Raw genomic sequence first — 21,896 nt, 5'->3', positions numbered from 1 at the left:
TTGGGTCTCCCATTACAAATGACGCACGGAAGTCTCAGTAGAAGAGTTAACTCTTCATGCAGATGGAATGTTTGGTGTGCCAAAAATCTTCACCTTCTACCAAAGGCATAAGCTCTGAAATTGAGCTTGTATTGTACTTTGTTGTATTGGAAGCAAATTATACTACTGTAAACCACCCAGAGATTGTCATTAGGATTAAACATATTTTCTTCACCTAGCCAGTACCTCTACACCATAGGGCTCTCTGGTATTTTGTCAGTGACCTATACCCATCTTACCGCATCCAGAAACTCGTCTTCTGCAATGGACTAAGGGGATGGTGATTGTGAGATGAAGAAAAGTTGATTCTAAGTGGTAGTTCTCATCCTGTTCTCCCAAGCTGTGTAGAACAACCATGTAGGACAGGAGTCCTCTACCTCCTTCTAGTAGAATTATTGTCATTGCTCAGAGGGGCAGGAAGAGGCTCTTTTGAAACAGTAACAGCTCCCACTAATGCCAAGACTTTGTTCTGATGCTAGCAGTTCATTGGGGGGTTGCTTATGTGTTTTCATTTGTGCTGCACGTGTTTGGGAATAGATGGGAAGGGCTGGGGTCCTCTTTCTTGACCTCAGTTGCTGCATGTTTGCTCTGTCCCGGGGGCAGGAGCCCAGGAAGGGACCAGGCTGAGCAAGGTTTAGGGTGAGCTTCCATGTTCACCTTGGAGAAGCATTGGGAGTGATCAGAGGGAAGGATTGGGAGGTTGGGTTTATGGATCTGAGGCGCTCTGCGTTCTGCTCTGAAGTCCCTCACTTCTTGTGCAGCTGATCTCTGGGGGACCATGTAGGATGCCACAGAGGTCTGCTCCAGGGATAGGGAGGGGTTGCTGGAAATTCCCCTGATGGGAGGGTTATTGATAGAGCGGGTGGAGAAAGGACATTTGTCAGGCACAGAGCATGGGTCCCACTTATCTCGCATGTGAGGTGCAATGGCAAGCAGCAACCCTGGCATGCAGCGTCTGCTTACTCAGGCATGGCTGGTTGCTAATAAGACCAACATTGTCCCATTAGGTCTTACTGGCTGGCTTGTGACTAGTTTGACTTAATTAGATTTTGACTTAATTAGACTCACAGCTGAGGGAGAAAATGGACTATGTTGACCTTATTAGCTCCACCAGCAGCTTTTGATGCCATTGGCTGTAAGGTTTTGTTGACTTGTCTGGGCAGTGTTGTAGGAATGGCTCTTCAATAGCTTCCCCCTTTCCTTTCCAAATGCTTCTTCGCTTGTTAAATCTGTTGTTCAATATGTGCGAATGTTGACTGGCACTGCCGGAGGAGGTGGAGAGAAGGATAGACAGAGAACAATACTCAGTTTTGTCCCCTTTCCACTGAACCCAGATTGCACAGTCTCCCAGTCTTCTAGGACAGATATCTGTATGAAAACAACCTGGCTATGACTCATTTCCGATAAGACAGAAATGATGCTTCTTGGCAGAGAGAAGCATTTAAGGAGAAGGAGCAGGAATGTTGCCCGTGCCATTTATTGAGTGCATCTACCCACTGTTCACCTACACGGTTATGGCCATGAGGTCCTCTTGCTACTGGATTTTCAATTAGGAGAGCTGCCTTTAATCTTCTGGCCAGGAGACTGCAGCTGTTCCTCCCTAATGTTGAGCTCACGGAAGTACCCATGCCTGTGGTACCTTCAGCTTGGACACTTGCCTTTTGCTTAGGGGTACGCTTGAAATTTTACACAGAAACTGGATGCCTCCATTCTCCCCCTATGGAACATGCTCCCTACATGGCTCGCTTCTCCCAGGATGCCCCTGCAACCACCAAATCCCCACAATGTACCACACTGCTCAGTCAAAATAGAGATTGTGTTACATAATGGGAAAGGCAGTCTACAAGGAATCCCGGACCATTGGAGACAGTGAAGGGCCTGAACTACAACTCCCATGAGGCAATTCACCACAAGAGGGTTTAATGTGAAACCTATTTGAAACTAAATATATATTTTTTTGTTTTCTCAATGGAAAAACAGAAAAATTTCAGCAGAAACTAAGTCCCATGGAGAGTTTCAATTTTGCAGAAACTCCATTGTCCATTAACAAAAAATGTAAACTGTTCATACAGAAAATTCCTGAGCACCCTCTCTATAACTGATACCAAGTGTGCCCTTTCCATTTCCTGAGTGGTGCCTGCTACCCTTAGCATTTCTGTCTAGGCTTCTCATTCGCTTCTGGGTGCAATTCGAGTTGTTGTTGATGAGAATCATTAGAACGCTCAGTGGTCTAGAGTGCAGATACATTCGGTCACGTTATACCCCATCACAGCGGCGAAGATCAGCTGGGAGACCTTCTGACAGTTTGAACACTGCATGGCTGGCCTGAGGTGTGAGGCCCAGACATGTATACTCTGGTGCAAAAGGCAAAAACCCAGTAGGGGGCCAGGAGCTGCTTGAGAGTGTGAGGGAATGCATGTAAAAAAGCTACCAGCCTTTCAGTAATGTTTCCTACAAATCCAGGATCCTATGCTGGGGCTGGACAGAAAGCAGTATATGCTACTACTTTGCAGCCTCTGCTTTGCAGCTATACCAGAAGAGCAACAAAGGAGAAAGCTGCCACCACTACATGCCTCTGTTCTCCGTTCCCCACTGTTTTTAAAGAAATACAGCTTTGCTTGGGAGTAAGTGCTTTTCCTCTCCCAGTTCTGCAAGGGTTCTTCCCCCCTGTTGCTGGATTAGAGAAGTCTGCTGCCCAACCTACAGCTGTTATGGGAGGACACCCCATTTGTTGTTCTTCTGACTGCCATGCATCCACTTTGATTTGGGGAAGACGACATCTTCAGACAAGTGGGCCCCTCTTCAGCTCCCCATCTGAGCTCTGGTTTTGGAATCGTCAGCTAGGGAATCATGTTATGAGGCTGTGCACTGAGTCCCTGTAAGACTCTTTCTGGGGTTTCTGTCATTCTGCTGTGGAAGAGGCTGCCCCCAGTTACAATGCTCAGCGTCTTCCCTCCTGTCATGCCCAGGAGCCTGGGACACAGCTCTGAAAGAGAGAGCAAACAGCAGCCGTTATGGAATAAAGAGCAGCCTCCGGAGCTGCAGGCCATGAAAGGTTCATGAAGCTTTCACAGCTAGGGAACTAGTCTGGATAACTCCCTGGGCCCAATCCTGTCGTTTTTTTTCCACCATAACTCCCTGGGTGAAATCCTGGCACCATTGAACTCAATTGGAGTCTCTTCTCTGACTTCAGTGGGGCCTGGATAACTCCCCATCTGAAGGATCAAATCCATTGTAGGACATTAATTGCATTGCTACGACATGAATTGTAATTTAAACTGTTGTGGCAGCACCTCCTGCTCAGCCTGGCTTTGGGCTAGCCACTGCCTCAGGATCCCCCAGCCTTCCAGCCTGGTTCGCTTGCAGATGTGACATGGGCATCTGGCTACACCATTAAGGAAAAAGTCCACTCCTGCCACACCCAAAACAAAACATCTTCCGTCCAGTCTCAAGCTGTCTCTCCTTCCTGAGGGTCTGTCTTCTCTCTTCAGCCCCTCCTGGGCTCATTTGAGACCATCCCTGCTCTCTCTTGAGAGTCACTGCTCAAGAGAATCATAGAATTGTATGATTCTATGATTCTCTTGAGCAGTGACTCTCAGCACTTCCTACCTGGAGTCTCCCTTCTCTCGCTGGCACTCCTGCAGGATTCTGTCTAATCTCCACCCCTGAAAGGGTCTGATTTACCACCTGACCTGCCTGTCATTGACTTTGCCCATTTTCTCTACCTGGGGAAGATGAGCTATGTGTGCTGACCCCAGTTGCCTTGTGACAATGCCTCAGAAGCCACACATATATCTTTCAAGTTCATTCTTATTCTCTCTTCTGGTTGCCTCTTCTACAAAGTCCTCAGTTTTGCAGCGGGGGTGGGGAAGGAGAGGAGGATAAAAGATCAACGTGTGTAACAAAGGGAAACAGAGAAAGACAAGGAAATTGACTTTTACCCTGGGCTCAAGACCAATAAAGACCAACTGAAACAATGGACTTCTACAGGCATCTCTTCTGCATTGTTCTGTATCTTAATTTTCTGGTGATCCCAGTAATAAAATGAACTGTTTCTATTTCCTATATCTATGATTTTCCACCTCATTATTTCCATGCTTTTTTCAATCTGTTTTGGAGTTGGCCCAACAAGGATGAGCAAATCCCTTTCTATGTCTTTTGACTGAGCTCTTAATTGATATTTCTTCAACTCTTTTCAAAGCAGCTATTTTGGCATCTAGAAAAGATTTGGTGTCATCTGAGTGGTAGAAAATATATTTTAATCTTTCACAGCAGCGTTGTTTCTAAGATGTAGCATTTGGGGTAGCAGATGGGGTGGCAAAGAAGTTGCCTATAGGGGCAGTGCACTGCCTCAACCACTCTCCCGCCCGCTGCAGGAACTTTTAAATTAAAAGAGGAAAGACTTTGCAGTTTGATGCATTCCAGAGCTGTTTCTTACCAATTGTTTAGCACCCAAATTTCCATATAAATATTGATGGGTTTGCAGCATTTTGAAAGGGTTCTATAAGAAAATTCTTATTCTAGCTAATGACTTCACAGACTGGTGCTGCATGTTCTACCTTAGTTGTCCCCAAAGAGTCTAATCCGAGTGGCTCCTCACAGAAATGAGGGAAATGTGAATCTTCCACTTCTAATACTGTAGAACCTTGCTTGTGTGTCTTTGGTACATTCCTATACTTGCCAGGTACAGAGATAAAAGTCATTACTGAATAATTATCTGCTCTAACCAGGGGAAGAGCATAATACAACATCTCCCCCACGACAGGTTGTTAATATTTTGTGCTGTTTTGCTATACAACTAGTCTTTGGCTGGCCTTAAAGATAAAATAATTTTCTAACGATAAATACTGAGTCCTCACATTAACTAGAATAGTTGAAACATTTTTCAGCATTTTGAATTACATTTTTCTTAAATGTTACTCAATGCTTTTTCATTGCAATTATCCTATGTATTATTTGAGTTAGGAATGACAGGGCCCACTCCTTTGTCTTTTGCCAACCATTAGGTTTGCACTGTCTAGAAGAACAATGGAGCATTACATCTCCAAATCAAATAACTCTTGTATTTAACAACCTCTATTTAAAATCAAGTCTCTTTATTTCTAAACAGGGCTGGTTCAGTCCTGGCCAGGTATTTGTGCTAGATGAGTATTGTGCACGAAATGGAGTCAGAGGCTGTCACAGACATCTCTGCTACCTCAAAGATTTACTAGAACGAGCAGAAAGCGGAGCTATGATTGACCCCACCTTGCTTCACTACAGCTTCGCCTTTTGTGCATCACATGTTCATGGCAACAGGTAAGGTATAATTTATATCTAGCAACTAAATGCCAGCAAGGGATGACTTTGTAAAATGTAGGTTTCCTTGGATAATGCACAACAATCCCCAACTTGTTTTCATACTGGATGTTTGGCAGCAGCTCTTCTGATGGCATAATTGGTTTGTTTGTTTGTTTCTTTGCTTGTTGAAATGAAAGCAATAAAAATGTGCATACAAAATCCAAAATGATCATTTTTAACTTTTTTACTCAGAAAACTCCAAGATACTCTTCTTGTTAATGTATATTTGGATGCCTAACTGAAATCTGTATCATTGTCATACATGCATAAATGGATATAAAGAATGTATTACATTGATTTTAATTAATGTATTAGAGCATCCAACAAGTTATCACAGGTAGCATTTTCGCCAGTGCCTGAGTTCCACTTTCAAATGTGATATAGGCACCAACATCCAATTGAAAGTTGGCTCCTAACTTGTTTAAGCATTGTTGAAAATTTCCCCCCACATCTTATTGTTGTTGCAGAGCAATTTCAAGTTCATAGTTTGCTTGTTTTCTTCTCTCAAATGTGACAAACATACTGTGGCAAAAAGTGTCACTGTGCTAAGTTTCCTTTTCTATATTGTTTTATTGACAGCTAGAATAGCTGTTGCAGCTTCTTGCATTCAGGTTTTTTTCCAAGTTGCATTATATACTCTGAGATGTCGCACTCTATTCTGCATATGCTACTGAATAACAGAGTGTTACAAAATAATTATGTGTTTTTGTAAACTCTCCGTTAAACATCATCCAGAATTATGATACACATTGTCTGGATTTCATATTGTGAGACTGCCATGCGATACACAGTTAATTTTATACATCTTTTCATGGAAACAGAGTTTTTAGTTTCTTGTTTTCTTTTTAGTTCTGACTTTCTTTTGTAAGTTTGTATCTTTTGGTGTTTATTATTTGGTTTCAATTATGTTTTCTTTCATTTATTTTTTCATGCTTTCTTCTGCTTCTTTCACTTTTGTTGCTGGCTTTACCCTGTGCATTTAAACTCATCCCAACCATTCCCCAAAGTCAACAAATGACAGAGTTACTTGGTGGGTCACAACCAAATGCAGACGGCGAGGGGGGCAAAATGTTGAATCCCTCTGCCACTGAAGTGGAGACAAAAAAGGATTCCAAAAAGGAGTCCAAAAAAAGGAAAGATTCCAAATCCCAGTCGAATCCAGAGCCGAAAAGGTAAGAGAGAGAGAGACCAATGCACAGAATTGTATTCTGTAATATATAATAACTTTTCAATCACTGAGCACACTGGGCACTTCACGTTTACCATATTTACATGGCTCTGAAGCTTTTGAAAAGGCAGATTTAATAATATGATAGTAAAAGAGCATCCAGCAATTTGGGGAACCAGTGAGTATGTGATTTTTCAAATGTGTATTAGAAATAGAGTATTCAAAAATTACCTAAACAGAAATGAAACAGAGAGGATACCAGTGAAATAAGAGTGTCTGTCACTACAAGAGTATTAAGGGCAGTTCTCTGTTCTTTAATACTACTTCCACTATCCACAGGATGCATTACTGCAGAAACCTAACTCTGTTTTGAGGATATATAGGGCCTGATCGAAAATGCACTGAAGTAAATCGGAGCTTTGCATTTTACTTCAATGGACTTTGGATCATACGTTACAGCAGCCAAGGCTTCAGATTTTGATTTTCTTATTCCCATGTAACTCTGTTGATTCCAGTGTTACTGAAAGCAGAATCTGACCACTATGTGTATGTCAACAGCAGGGACATATTAAACTTGCCAACTGTAGATTGCTATTCTATCCCGTGGTGTCGAGGGAATAGTAAATGGGGAGGGATGTGCTGAATTAAAAACAATGGGCAAGATGTGGCAATCTGTTAACTGATTTTGTCTGCACAGTGCCTCGCACAATGGGGTCCCAATTTTGGACGAGGCTCTGGTACTATTGTAAGACAAATAATAAATAATACAAAATGGATATCTCTAAACAAGATGGTTTTTTAGTAACACTAGACTAGTCCCATACCATGGAATGATTGTTGTGATAAGCTTTCTTTTGCTGTAACGAGACCATTTGCCATACATCTGACTTAGAAACCAAAGACTGAGTATCTTACCTAGGGACATGTTATGTTCTCCAGAACTTGCCATTTTTGAGTCAAGATTGAATGTCTTTCTGACACCTGTGCTCTAGTTCAAACAGAAGTTATGGGCTTGATGAAGAAATTATTGGAATTATTGTCATAGAATCATAGAATCATAGAATATCAGGGTTGGAAGGGACCCCAGAAGGTCATCTTGTCCAACCCCCTGCTCAAAGCAGGACCAAGTCCCAGTTAAATCATCCTAGCCAGGGCTTTGTCAAGCCTGACCTTAAAAACCTCTAAGGAAGGAGATTCTACCACCTCCCTAGGTAACGCATTCCAGTGTTTCACCACCCTCTTAGTGAAAAAGTTTTTCCTAATATCCAATCTAAACCTCCCCCATTGCAACTTGAGACCATTACTCCTCGTTCTGTCATCTGCTACCATTGAGAACAGTCTAGAGCCATCCTCTTTGAAACCCCCTTTCAGGTAGTTGAAAGCAGCTATCAAATCCCCCCTCATTCTTCTCTTCTGCAGACTAAACAATCCCAGCTCCCTCAGCCTCTCCTCGTAAGTCATGTGCTCTAGACCCCTAATCATTTTTGTTGCCCTTCGCTGTACTCTTTCCAATTTATCCACATCCTTCTTGTAGTGTGGGGCCCAAAACTGGACACAGTACTCCAGATGAGGCCTCACCAGTGTCGAATAGAGGGGAACGATCACGTCCCTCGATCTGCTCGCTATGCCCCTACTTATACATCCCAAAATGCCATTGGCCTTCTTGGCAACAAGGGCACACTGCTGACTCATATCCAGCTTCTCGTCCACTGTCACCCCTAGGTCCTTTTCCGCAGAACTGCTGCCGAGCCATTCGGTCCCTAGTCTGTAGCGGTGCATTGGATTCTTCCATCCTAAGTGCAGGACCCTGCACTTATCCTTATTGAACCTCATTAGATTTCTTTTGGCCCAATCTTCCAATTTGTCTAGGTCCTTCTGTATCCTATCCCTCCCCTCCAGCGTATCTACCACTCCTCCCAGTTTAGTATCATCCGCAAATTTGCTGAGAGTGCAATCCACACCATCCTCCAGATCATTTATGAAGATATTGAACAAAACGGGCCCCAGGACCGACCCCTGGGGCACTCCACTTGACACCGGCTGCCAACTAGACATGGAGCCATTGATCACTACCCGTTGAGCCCGACAATCTAGCCAGCTTTCTACCCACCTTATAGTGCATTCATCCAGCCCATACTTCCTTAACTTGCTGACAAGAATGCTGTGGGAGACCGTGTCAAAAGCTTTGCTAAAGTCAAGAAACAATACATCCACTGCTTTCCCTTCATCCACAGAACCAGTAATCTCATCATAAAAGGCGATTAGATTAGTCAGGCATGACCTTCCCTTGGTGAATCCATGCTGACTGTTCCTGATCACTTTCCTCTCCTCTAAGTGCTTCAGGATTGATTCTTTGAGGACCTGCTCCATGATTTTTCCAGGGACTGAGGTGAGGCTGACCGGCCTGTAGTTCCCAGGATCCTCCTTCTTCCCTTTTTTAAAGATGGGCACTACATTAGCCTTTTTCCAGTCATCCGGGACTTCCCCCGTTCGCCACGAGTTTTCAAAGATAATGGCCAAGGGCTCTGCAATCACAGCCGCCAATTCCCTCAGCACTCTCGGATGCAATTCGTCCGGCCCCATGGACTTGTGCACGTCCAGCTTTTCTAAATAGTCCCTAACCACCTCTATCTCTACAGAGGGCTGGCCATCTCTTCCCCATTTTGTGATGCCCAGCACAGCAGTCTGGGAGCTGACCTTGTTAGTGAAAACAGAGGCAAAAAAAGCATTGAGTACATTAGCTTTTTCCACATCCTCTGTCACTAGCTTGCCTCCCTCATTCAGTAAGGGGCCCACACTTTCCTTGGCTTTCTTCTTGTTGCCAACATACCTGAAGAAACCCTTCTTGTTACTCTTGACATCTCTTGCTAGCTGCAGCTCCAGGTGCGATTTGGCCCTCCTGATATCTTTCCTACATGCCCGAGCAATATTTTTATACTCTTCCCTGGTCATATGTCCAACCTTCCACTTCTTGTAAGCTTCTTTTTTATGTTTAAGATCCGCTAAGATTTCACCATTAAGCCAAGCTGGTCGCCTGCCATATTTACTATTCTTTCGACTCATCGGGATGGTTTGTCCCTGTAACCTCAACAGGGATTCCTTGAAATACAGCCAGCTCTCCTGGACTCCCTTCCCTTTCATGTTAGTCCCCCAGGGGATCCTGGCCATCTGTTCCCTGAGGGAGTCAAAGTCTGCTTTCCTGAAGTCCAGGGTCCGTATCCTGCTGCTTACCTTTCTTCCCTGCGTCAGGATCCTGAACTCAACCAACTCATGGTCACTGCCTCCCAGATTCCCATCCACTTTTGCTTCCCCCACTAATTCTACCCGGTTTGTGAGCAGCAGGTCAAGAAAAGCGCTCCCCCTAGTTGGCTCCCCTAGCACTTGCACCAGGAAATTGTCCCCTACGCTTTCCAAAAACTTCCTGGATTGTCTATGCACCGCTGTATTGCTCTCCCAGCAGATATCAGGAAAATTAAAGTCACCCATGAGAATCAGGGCATGCGATCTAGTAGCTTCCGTGAGTTGCCGGAAGAAAGCCTCATCCACCTCATCCCCCTGGTCCGGTGGTCTATAGCAGACTCCCACCATGACATCACTCTTGTTGTACACACTTCTAAACTTAATCCAGAGACACTCAGGTTTTTCCACAGTTTCGTACCGGAGCTCTGAGCAGTCATACTGCTCCCTTACATACAGTGCTACTCCCCCACCTTTTCTGCCCTGCCTGTCCTTCCTGAACAGTTTATAACCATCCATGACTGTACTCCAGTCATGTGAGTTATCCCACCAAGTCTCTGTTATTCCAATCACGTCATAATTCCTTGACATCACCAGGACCTCCAGTTCTCCCTGCTTGTTTCCAAGGCTTTGTGCATTTGTATATAAGCACTTGAGATAACCTGTTGATCGCCCCTCATTCCCAGTATGAGGCAGGAGCCCTCCCCTCACAGACATTCCTGCCTGTGCTTCCTCCCGGTATCCCGCTTTCCCACTTACCTCAGGGCTTTGGTCTCCTTCCCCCGGTGAACCTAGTTTAAAGCCCTCCTCACTAGGTTAGCCAGCCTGCTGGCAAAGATGTTCTTCCCTCTCTTCGTAAGATGGAGCCCGTCTCTGCCCAGTCACAGTAGTCCCTCCTGGCCCTAAAAAAATCTGTATCTTTAATTTATTATTATGGCTCAGACAGAAATCAGAGTATCTAAGTTCCTTAGATTCCTTGTTGTGATTCCTTTTTGAAAGAATATTCAGGCTATGTGCATGATTTGTTTTAGAGCCAGGCTAGACTGACACAGCTGTGGAAAACTGATACTTATTTATGTGCTACCTAATCACCAATTACCAGTGTATTTATGTGTATAAAGCCAGTCTATCTTCGACAGTCTTGTGGAAGTAGACAGTCTCCTTTTCCCACCTTACGTTTGTTGCTTGTTTTCTTAGGTCTTATGCCTGCAGTCTGTTCTACCTAGGCAGAGCCTTAGCTTATTGCAGAGTCAAAGCCTTACCTTGTAAGCTCTTTGGGGTAGGCATCATGTCTTGCTCTGTGATTGTACAGTACTAGAACAATGGGAACCCATCTAGGCTTGGAACCTTTGAGCAATGTTGTAATAGAAATACTACTAATAATAAATGACATCATTATTTGTGCACCCAACTCTTTGGGAAAAGGTATCATTTGAACATGCACATTAAAATATATATGATCAATATCTTTGCTATTTAACAAAAACATACTACTTTTGTCATAAACATGGATATATTAATTGAACTTTCTTTAGAAACTGGACATTACTTCACTTTTAGAGGGCAAAAAAACAACTGGTGGTTTAGCTTTCTCGGGAATGAGGTTGGCTGTCAGTCAGACTATGCCACTCCAGTTATGAAGGTCGAATAGAGAGAGAATTCTATGTGGCTATCAATCTCCTATATTAGCAATAGACAGTGATGGAGCTGAGGTGGGTTGTCTGTTTGTATTGTGTTTGTGTAAGGTCAGACAGTGAGACAACAGTAGCTTGCAGTCAGTGAGAAAGTGCAGAGAGAATGTGATTCAGATGTTCAGGACAGCCTGAAGGTCAGGACTGACAGAATGACAGGCCATCATAGAGAAGAAACTAACTAGCTGCTGTCCAGGGTCCTGCTTCATGAATACTGCCTTGTTATCTGATCAGTGTCAGTGCAGGACAGGAACAAAACGGCTGCTGTTAAAAATACACCTCTAGCTTTGCTGTGACCCTATTGCCATATCATGTGAAATGGTCAAAAACCAATATGGGTGATATTTCGAAACACTACTGCAATCGTTTTTCCTTTACCTCAACTTTTTTTTAAGCTGATGAGTTGTTAGACCTTTGAAAGCTCAAAATACCTACTCCAAAGGGACACTATAAATTATTGCCACCTGCATGGTAGAATCCATTAATTTCTCTGTTAATTTTACCCATACTTTAAAAATAAAAATATAAAAGCGACCGTTAATTGCAATTTTTTATTCCAGGTTTTATCTTCTGCAGACATCTGTATGCATGATAGATGGGAGTGTCATAGATATAGATACCAATCATGTTTGTGCAAAGCGTACTAACACTAGTTACCATAACTAATTACAGTTCACTGAAATTAAGGAAATTATTGGTGGTACTTCTTCCCTGTACTTAAGGACTCAACATTAGTGGATGCCGTAAAAAGTTCCACCAAATTGAAAGATTTTACCAGTTCTAATGGAAATCTGGTAGAAATCATTCAAATTGGTAGAATTTTGTAAAGTCATGCCCATTTGGATTTATTTGCTTTAGGTACTTATGTGGGTTCCATTACAGTAATATTGACCATCTCACAGTCCATTAATGTAATTATCCTCACAACACCCCATGAGACAAGGAAGTGCCATTATCCCTGTTCTGCAGATGGATAACAAAGGCACAGAGAGATGACGTGATTTGCACAAAGTTCCACAGGAAGTGTCTGGTAAATCAGGGACTTGAACCCATGTCTCAGGCTGGTGCCTTAACCAGTGCACCATTCTACCTCTCCCTTTTTAAGAGTTCCCTACTTAGGGTTTTATTCGTTGACTACAAACACAGCTGTTGCTGATTGACCCATGTGAAAACAAAAATGGTTTTTAAAAATAAAATTGGTTAGAGTGGGCAAAAAAATTGCTGCTTTTGTGGTTTTATATACCTTTTTGTCCTAATGTATTGAAAATTTAACTCCAGATTTGTGTAAAAATTAAGGATTGGATTAGTGGACGTTGAGCCCATCACCACTTGGACTTCATATTGAATGTGGTCCAAGAGGGAACATTGTGATTATCGGGCAGGTGGTCAGTGATCTGCGTAAAATGAGCTGGTGTTCGGTCTAGTCTCTCAGTCCCATCACCAAACATCCACACGATCAATTATCTCACTATAATTTGCCCAGTTTTGGCACACAGGTAGATTGGTGCACTGTCCTTCCCATAGTTACTGTGTTTCACAAACACTAAATTCACTTTCAAAATTAAATCAAAATTGGCATCCCCTGCATCTGTTCCCTTTGCAGATTGCCAACTGTTGTCAGACTCCAGAACTATTACCGTTTTGAAGTAGTTTGTGGAACTTGTGGAATTAAATATCTGCATTACATTTTAGAGCTTTCTCAATTATGTCTCCTTAATATTTGGTTTATATCGCACAACAAAAATTTCATAGAGCTGGTTGAAAAATGGGAAAGAGTTTTTTTCAAATTTTTCATGAAAAAACATCATAGAAATTTCAATTTCCACCAGCTCCAGACATTCATAACATCTCTGTATGCTCTCTTTGGAGATTATATTTATTCTTTGATTAATCGATCCATAGTGGGCACTAACATGATATGTTGTATCAGAGAGCCATAGATTAACAAAACCATACTACAGGTAATACCACAATCTTTATTAATTCCTAGATCCATATATTAGCCAGAGCCATAATAGGAATGTATTGACACAGAACATGTTATTGATGTCTTCAAAACGCAGTCTGTTGTATAGGCTGAGATGCCAGTGATCCACAGATAAATAGTATCGTGTGACATGCTGACATGATACATTGCCATGGGTATACGAGAGGAAGATGTGCCAGTGAAGCATCCACGCAGTCCAAGCATGGTTCTTTGGGGATACATGTTGCACTTGAGACGGAATGAGCCTTGACTCAGCTCTGCATATCCACAAAGCACCAAAGCCTGGACTGAAATGAAGAGAAAAGAGAAGTGTAATAAAAGCCAAAGCTATAGTAATGAAATGGGCTGTCTTTTTACTATTGTCCCATGTGGCTGATTAAGGTTGGGCCACATATCTATGCTAAAAGTCCCCTTGAGAAAAAATACAGAAAAAAGGACTATACAATCTTGAGGATATAATTTAAATTCACAAGAGCAAGAAGGATTGGATGAGGTTGAAACATAATAGCCAGCCCTTTAAAGGAAATTCCAGTGCAGTTGGTGGGACACTCTGCAGATGTATGGGTTTGTCTGTAGGGCTACCTGTATACCATTAGTGCCTTGGACTATAAATCCCATAATAGTTTGTGATGCTAGATATAAGATATGTGTTGCACCTGACTGCAAAGGCCTTAATTGAAGATAACATCTGCCTTATCTTAGATTTGCCTTTTGTTAGTTAAAATCAGATTATTTGCATTATGTTTGACATGATTTATTTTATCATCTCTGATGTGTGTGAAACACATGCAGAGGTTTGGTTACTGCATCTAAGGAGTATTTTCCCCAATGATAAAGCTTAAAGTAGTTAAGCATAAAAGGTGGAAGAGATGATATTTTTATTTATAAGCCTCTTTGCTTTTCAGACAGGCTAATGTCAAAGAGATTAACCCAAAGGAGCTATACTGTAGATTTATAATTGCATACAAATGCACGTTACTGCTTCATATATTAGTCTTTGTTAAAAATGATTTTGATATATTTGTTTTAGCAGCATAACTAGCCCTGAGGGCCTCCGGGTATAATTAGAAAAGGGCATGGTGGGGGAGGTGTGGCTTACAGAATGAAGCATTGGCCTTAGGATCACAGGTCCTAATTATAATTTATAATTAACCCTGTGATTTGCACAACAGTTTAAACTAAGGAAAGAAAATCTTTTTACAGTTTGACATGAAAATGTGTGTGTTTGTTTTTTAATTTCACAACCTGCTTTTTTGGTTGTTTTCATACTTTAAAAATGAAAAGTTGAAGAAAAATAGGAAACTCGACATAGATTGAAGAATAGCATGTAAAACATTTCTCGTGACATATTAATATTAAGCACCGACAAATCTGCAGGTGATAACATACGTCTATAATAAAAAGAGTTATCTCTGAAAACATGTGTTTCAGGATTGCTAAATATAAATTTATAAAAAAATGGGTTTTTTAAAATTTCTGCCCTGCCCCCACTATTTAAACCAGACTCCTCTAATTTGCCTGGCAGGATCAATATAGGATCCGATGATAATCTGTTACCATTCAAATCGGAGGCATTTATGTTGTATGTTGATCTAAATCCATAGAAAGAAAGAGACATAGATACTCTGTGTGTGTGTGTCTGTGTGTGTGTGTACACATTTATATTTAAATACAATATAGGTGCAGCATTTCTTTCACTGTTTCTCTCCTACCACTCCTGTTACTGTCTACCCCAGTGTAATATAAACCTTACATGGCCACTGAGAATGTGTGTGTTAGTTTTCTACAATTGTGTTTTAGCTAAAATGTATTGTGCAAATTTTGTTTGCTGACGGAAGCCATGATTCCATATATAAATTAAACATCCAGTATAAAGTTGATGGGAAAACCTTTGTTAAATAAAAAGAGGTAATACCAGCATGAATAAGAAAATTAATTCATGAGATTTCACCTTCTTCTGAGACTATCTTTCAGAACCACCATGTTCTGACAAGGGAATTATCTAGAACACAGAAGTGAATGTGACATTATAGAGAGGATAGCTTATAAAACCCTTAGTTTGCATAGCAAATGGAAAAATAAATATGCTTCAATATTATTCAGTTTTCAAATATATTTGACTAATGTATTGATTTTAATTAGGTTTCAGAAATTATCACGTTAATAAATTAGGCGCAGGGCTTTTGATGGTGTTTTTATATAGTTCTAACAGTATCCTTGCATTTGTCACTAATTAATGAGTTTCTAATGCTTCAGCTTCTGGGGAGATGAGCAACAAAAATTAACATAACTAGTAAATCTGAAGATGTGCAGCTGGGTTATAGTATTTGAAATTTGACAAAACCATTGGAAGTATTATTGTTTGTGACATGGCTCAAGATGGGAGATTGTGAGGAGAGTAAAGATGACAGAACTGGTGCTAACCACTGTGACAACAACTTGAAAAGCAGCCGACATGACATCTTTCCTATCATACTGCCGAAAATGTCAACTTTGTGAAGGACAGTGAGAAAATGGTTTGCCGAAAATTTGAAAGGTAGATTCAAGAGATGCTCATCATGTCAGATGTAATATAGTCCACAGCTGTTTGAGAAAGGAAGTCCTTGCAGTTGTGATGGCTCTCAGTTGGCAGGCCCTTCCAGACATCTGTGCGGCTCCAAAAATGGCTACAGTTGACCTGTAGATTGTCTCAAGTTTGTAGTAGAATGAGATGCAAGGGTGAGCTGTTGTTTATCTAGCATGCAATTTTGTAGAACGATGTAAGGTACATAAGGTAACTTTTTAATTGTCTTAAAATGGCTGAATTTGGCATGGTGTCTTCTGTTAAAGATCAAGAAAAATCAAGGCCTAACTATTTATGACCGAAGTGTGGTGAATATTTGAAATATATATATATTGTCTGCGTGTAGCTAGATAGTTACATTTTTGTCTCAGCACAAACCGTTTGGACATTATAACTTAACTTAGATGAATTGTGGACATATATTAACTCTAATCCAACAAGGTTTGGACTTAGCCATTTGCCCACATAGAGTTTTTAACGGTATCAATGCTTTACACTGAAAACTGCCAGAGCACTGAAAATTTAGGCTGCCACTCCAAATTGTAAGGACGCAGTTGTGCCAAAGCATTGCAAGTGTCTGAAATTGGTGTTGCCTGGCAAGTGCTAAAATAGCTGGATCAAACAGAATTAAAGCCTGATTCAGAGCCCGCTGAACTCAGTGGAAATATTTCAGTGGCTTCAAATGTGTTTGGATCAACCCTACATACAACTCTGGACGCTGTCCCACTGAAGACAGTGGAAAATGCGCTGGGACTTTAAATTGAGTGCCCCTTGCTGGGTTAAACAGTATACAGTGATATTTTACATTAATAATTTGAATTAAAAGAGGGGCTGAAAATTTATAAAACTAGTATTTTTTAACTGAGAAGCCTCTTGGCACATGTACTATTCCCTAGAAAATAAATCTGCATTTAAACTCTTGAGTCTTCTGTGGCCTTTTCAGTAAATCTTTTACTTTGAGGGCTATTAACCCAACAAACGGTAACATAATTTTCAGAATTTTTCCAATTCATCAGCATATTGTTCCTAGTTTGGGTTCTTTACAGTGACTGTATTGTGGCTACATCATTTGTCAGTTGCTGATACAATTGACCTTAATGAAACTCTATGAGCTATATGGGTTTTGTGCATTTCTGCCAATGTGCGCTCAAAACTCATATGAGGGCTTCAATCCTGTCCTTTGACAGAGAGTATTTATCATGGAATATCTTGAAAAATCTGCCACTCTACTGGCAAGCAAGCTAGATTCCCCCATGTACCCAGTAGTGCTGACATGCATAACTGATGGCATGAACATGATCTGAATCTGAATACTAATTATTTCTGGGATTTTGGATCAAAAATATACTAACCATTTTTAGTGGCTGTGTTTTAAAATCAATGTATAACTGGATTTACCTGGCTTACCTGCTTCTTCAAAATAACTAGACCTAATTGTGTACTAATGAGACCATATCCATTCTTCCAGAATTGTTTAATAAATGTGTTTTCCAGCTAAAATTTTATATTCCACAGTTCAGCCTAAATAAAAATTCTACAGCTGAGCTTGGCAAATAAATGATAGGAGATTCTTATGGAAATGTTGATTAAATTTAAAGATATCCACTGTCATCTGGGCCTTTGATATATCCAGGTTATAAGTGTTGTTTAATGTAGCTTTAGCACTTACATATAATGAAAAGAAAATCAATTAAGATTGTGTTAGCATCTCTGTTTGGATTTGTTAAGAGAACTTTTTACCTGCATTCTAACAGCAGAACTAATATTTATGATATTAAGAGGTTTCTGCATCTGAGGTCAGTGAAACATGACTGTACAGATTGTAATTTTTCTTTTAGTTTAGGGCCTTTTGATTCTTTAAAAGGAAAATAAAGCTAACCAATTAACCCCTGACAGGAGGATCTTTAGAAGCTGTGTAATCCCTTGCCAAGCCTTTTGTATAACCAAACTAGTCTAGTACTAAGGATTTACACAGTTTAAGCTGAATGCTGGAGGAGGCCTTTAAGTAAGAACATTTGTTCAATTTTAAGACATCTTACGTTACCTAAAGAGAGACTGTGCTGGTATAGGCTACACAGTAATACACAGATCTGTATACTTTGCCTGTCAATAATAGAAACTAGTGATGTTCATTGTCTGCGTTGCTGATTTCTTTGGTGAATGGATTAGACTAGCCCTCTACCCAATTCAGAGATTATGCTGTGGCGTGTATTTCTCTGGTGCGGGGGAGAAGGTGGTATGTGTGCAGAGGATGCTGATTTCTGCTCACACATTGGTGCAAATCAGGAGTCAGTTTAAATCAGCAGAGTTACAAAGATGTAAAAACAGAATGTGAGCACAATCAGGCACGGGGACTGTCCATATTATCTATCAACATTACAGGTGAAGAATGGAAGAGATGATTGCTTGCCCACTGTGTTCTGTGAAAGATGGAAAATACCCCAAAGTCGCTACTTGTGGCTGCCTTATTCATAACGCAGTCCTATGCATTACCGAAATAATAAAAGTGTAATAAATTTTCATTGAAGCGCTGCTTTGATGGAATGTGTTATTTTTTTATGAAATTCTTAAATTCCTCTAAAAGGACATTATTTTTGGAAATGCAAAATGTATATTGATCTTGGAGCATATATTTCAGTTTGTGCTCCTTCCTTTTACATGATAAAATGTTATAACGTGATTCAGTGGACATGAATGAGTGCTGTATTTTTATATTCTATTTGTACGTGAGTTTATCATCATAATACTTTTATGCTGTGAACCATATTTTAAATTTGATAAATGTAAATATGATTATTTCTGTAGAAATAAATAACATATTGAGCCAAACAGGCTTATATGCAGTCCTTACTTAATGAAAATTCACATTGTAGTATTTATATATTTGTATGTGTGTATGTATATATATATATATATATATACACATATATGTGAGTGTATTTTTAGAGTGAACTACATTTTTCCAGGTTTTTCAGCAGTAAACAAAAATATAGTGATTTCGCTCTTTAAAAACATGCATATCATAATTTTAAAATGAGTATTTATTTTATTCTGAGATATGCTTTCTAAACAGTCATGCTGCTTTACTCATTAGTTCTTCTTTGCATGGCACATGCACTATATCCTGGATCTAAGAGTCAATGACATCCATTTCCAAAAATTGCAATATCTTGTTTGCTGTACAGATGACTTACCAGGGTCATGAGGTGAAGCTTGAGTCATTCATGGCATTTTTCCTTCAGGCCTGATGGAATAGGAACTGTAACTGTAGAAGAGAAAGAACGTTTTGAAGAAATCAAGGAGCGGCTCCGCTTGCTTCTGGAGAATCAGATCACCCATTTTAGGTAAAGGCAGAGGCTCCTGATTTAAAGTGAGAGAGGATGCATTTCCTCAAGATTCCATCCCATAAAAGATGAGTCTTTTAGATTTCAAAGGTTGCAGCTTATTATAATTCTGCATAAGTAATATGCACAGTATAAAATAACTTGGTACATTAGGGTGCCAAAACTTGCAGCTGCAGAAGACATGAATATGTTCATAGCTGATAAACAGAAGGCTTAACCTTTTAAAGGTATTTCATCTCAACTTGCCCAGATAGGCTCAGCAACAAGAAGAGGACTCATATTTGACAAATAATTCTAAGCAAATAATTAAAGACCCTGTGATTTTGTTTCTTTCTCTTTCCCATCCCCTTCTGCTTACCGCATTCTGCTATCTACTCCCATCTCTTCCTAGTACAAAAAAAGGCAGGGTTTTTTTCATGGATGGTTTAATTTTGGGAATAATGGATGTCACCATTTGGTTTTCCTGTTATTGAAGCATAGGGGTATATTCTCCAGGCTTTGGAGCACATCATGGAGAGTATTTCTGAGATTTCCTAGCAATCCCACTGAGGCACCTAATCAAAATTACTCTCGGGCCTTGATCCAGACTCTTGGGCCCACATGGCACCACTTGAAGGGTAGGGGCCTAATTCAGGGAAGCAAGAACAAAGCCCTCACCCCACCACCCAGTCTTTCTTATCAGATCACTCTTAAGCTTATTGGTGTATTTGCCCATGTGCATTTGAGTTAATCTTTAAAATGGAGTTTTTTTCTAGGTACTGCTTTCCATTTGGCCGACCCGAAGGTGCTTTGAAAGCTACTCTATCCCTACTGGAAAGGGTAAGCATCACAATAACAAAGGCAGGTTAAAATTCTTATGTTCGTATTCAATCATATAATAGAGTTTACATGGCGATTAGATTTATGCATGGATATACACACAAATTGAATTAGATCACATTACAGCATCCGTTCATTCACGGGTTCAATCATGAGTAGATTTTGGTGTTGTAATTATACCCTGTAATGCAATGTACAGAAAATTCTAAATATTGTGAATTATGGGCCTAATTCTCTATTTAGTTAAACCAGTTTTGTGTCCCAAGATGATGCAAACTAAGGAACGAGGATTCAATGGAATTATGCTGGCATAAAACTGGTGTAATGGGGTGATGAATCAGACCCTTTAAATTTAATGTTGGAAACTTATCTGAATGAATAACAGTTCTAAAAAGCTTCATGTCACTGAATAAAGTAGTTGCTTGCAGAAATAGTACATGTATTAACTCTGCAGTGAGAGCTTTGGTTGGGTCACTGGTGGAGTCTGAACCTACGACTTCTGGATCTAAAAGCGTGAGTTTCTACTGCTTGATCAACGGGATCAAGTGCACTCAGTCTTTTAAACTTTACTATGAAGGCTGGCCACTAGAGGTGAACCACATAGAGTAAGATAGCCACACTGGGTTAGTGTTGGGTACACATACATTTGTCGAACAAACAAAAAAAGATCAATGGTGCATGTGCCTGGTGCCACAACAAATCAGTTTTTCTTATGTCCAGGTTCTGATGAAAGACATAGTTACTCCTGTCCCTCAAGAGGAGGTAAAAACAGTCATCCGTAAATGCTTGGAGCAAGCTGCTTTAGTCAACTATACTAGACTATCAGAGTATGCCAAAATTGAAGGTAAGGCAATTACTTTATGGTGTTAAAATTTTACTACGTTTCTATGTGGAAACTACCGCTAGTGGTTATTTAAAACAATGAATTAACTATTTATTTGTTTGACAATAAAACTAAAGTAAAAGGGAATATGGAATTGGCTAGGAAATGTATTTGTGGTGTTTGTTTTGTTTGTTTTTTAAGAATTAAGAGCAGAGGTCAGCAAAATATTTCTTTTTCTAGGAAAAAGATGAAATGGTTAACAGAATCATGGCTTCTTCTGAGTACTAGTGCGTTTGGACAGTTGTACAACATTCATACTCGTGTTTTTGTTTTAAAAAAAATGAGAAGTATGTGGGATGTCATGTTTGTAGCTGAAAAGGATAATGCTGCTAATTGCTTGTGACAGTGGAGTTCAGGGAACAATCAAAATATAAGAAGCTAAGAAATGTTTTATCTCTGCTTAATTGTTTGTAGCCAACTTAAAATGTCTTTTTCTGGGATGTGTTTAACTGCCTTTGCTTTGTGAATAGTGGAAGTCATCAATTGATCCCATTCTTGCATCAGATTTCATTCTTGTCACTCTAAATCCAGCTGATATTATTGACCTTTTAAGTTATGGGGGAATAATAACTGGTGACCAGAGACACATGTAGCCATCAAAAAGACATTTTAAAACTTGCTGGAGGATATGTGTTTTGTTGGAGCTCGATGATCAGCTAGTTCTTTACATGTTAATCAGATTTCATTGTTACCTTGTTGGCTGCTATACAGCAATTTGAAACTCCTACACAACTTTACAAGTGCTTGTAACTGAAAGCTGTATGTTCAAAAAGAATTGTTTTATTCTGGATTTTGATCTTCTGTTGTGTGTGAAATATAAAGCTT

The 21,896-nt window shown here is 40.3% G+C and overlaps 1 protein-coding gene across 35 annotated transcripts in view; it reads left to right on the top strand.

Annotated features, from left to right (window-relative positions):
- Positions 1 to 21,896, top strand: part of CADPS (calcium dependent secretion activator) — a 381,267-nt gene that overhangs the window by 261,699 nt on the left and 97,672 nt on the right. For 33 of the 35 annotated variants that reach the window (XM_043518602.1, XM_043518606.1, XM_043518594.1 and 30 more), the window contains 4 exons: positions 5,150 to 5,337; positions 19,268 to 19,369; positions 20,125 to 20,188; positions 20,909 to 21,032. In XM_043518602.1, coding sequence (XP_043374537.1) covers positions 5,150 to 5,337; positions 19,268 to 19,369; positions 20,125 to 20,188; positions 20,909 to 21,032 — 478 coding nt within the window. Of the gene's footprint in view, positions 1 to 5,149; positions 5,338 to 6,386; positions 6,552 to 19,267; positions 19,370 to 20,124; positions 20,189 to 20,908; positions 21,033 to 21,896 lie in introns of all 35 variants that reach the window. The other 2 variants (XM_043518607.1, XM_043518608.1) reach the window with 1 other exon arrangement.

The sequence above is a fragment of the Dermochelys coriacea genome, chromosome 7, assembly GCF_009764565.3.
Source record: "Dermochelys coriacea isolate rDerCor1 chromosome 7, rDerCor1.pri.v4, whole genome shotgun sequence".
Lineage (NCBI taxonomy): Eukaryota > Metazoa > Chordata > Testudines > Dermochelyidae > Dermochelys > Dermochelys coriacea.
The sequence above is the reverse complement of the archived record's forward strand: the minus strand, read 5'-3'. Positions and strand labels throughout refer to the sequence as shown.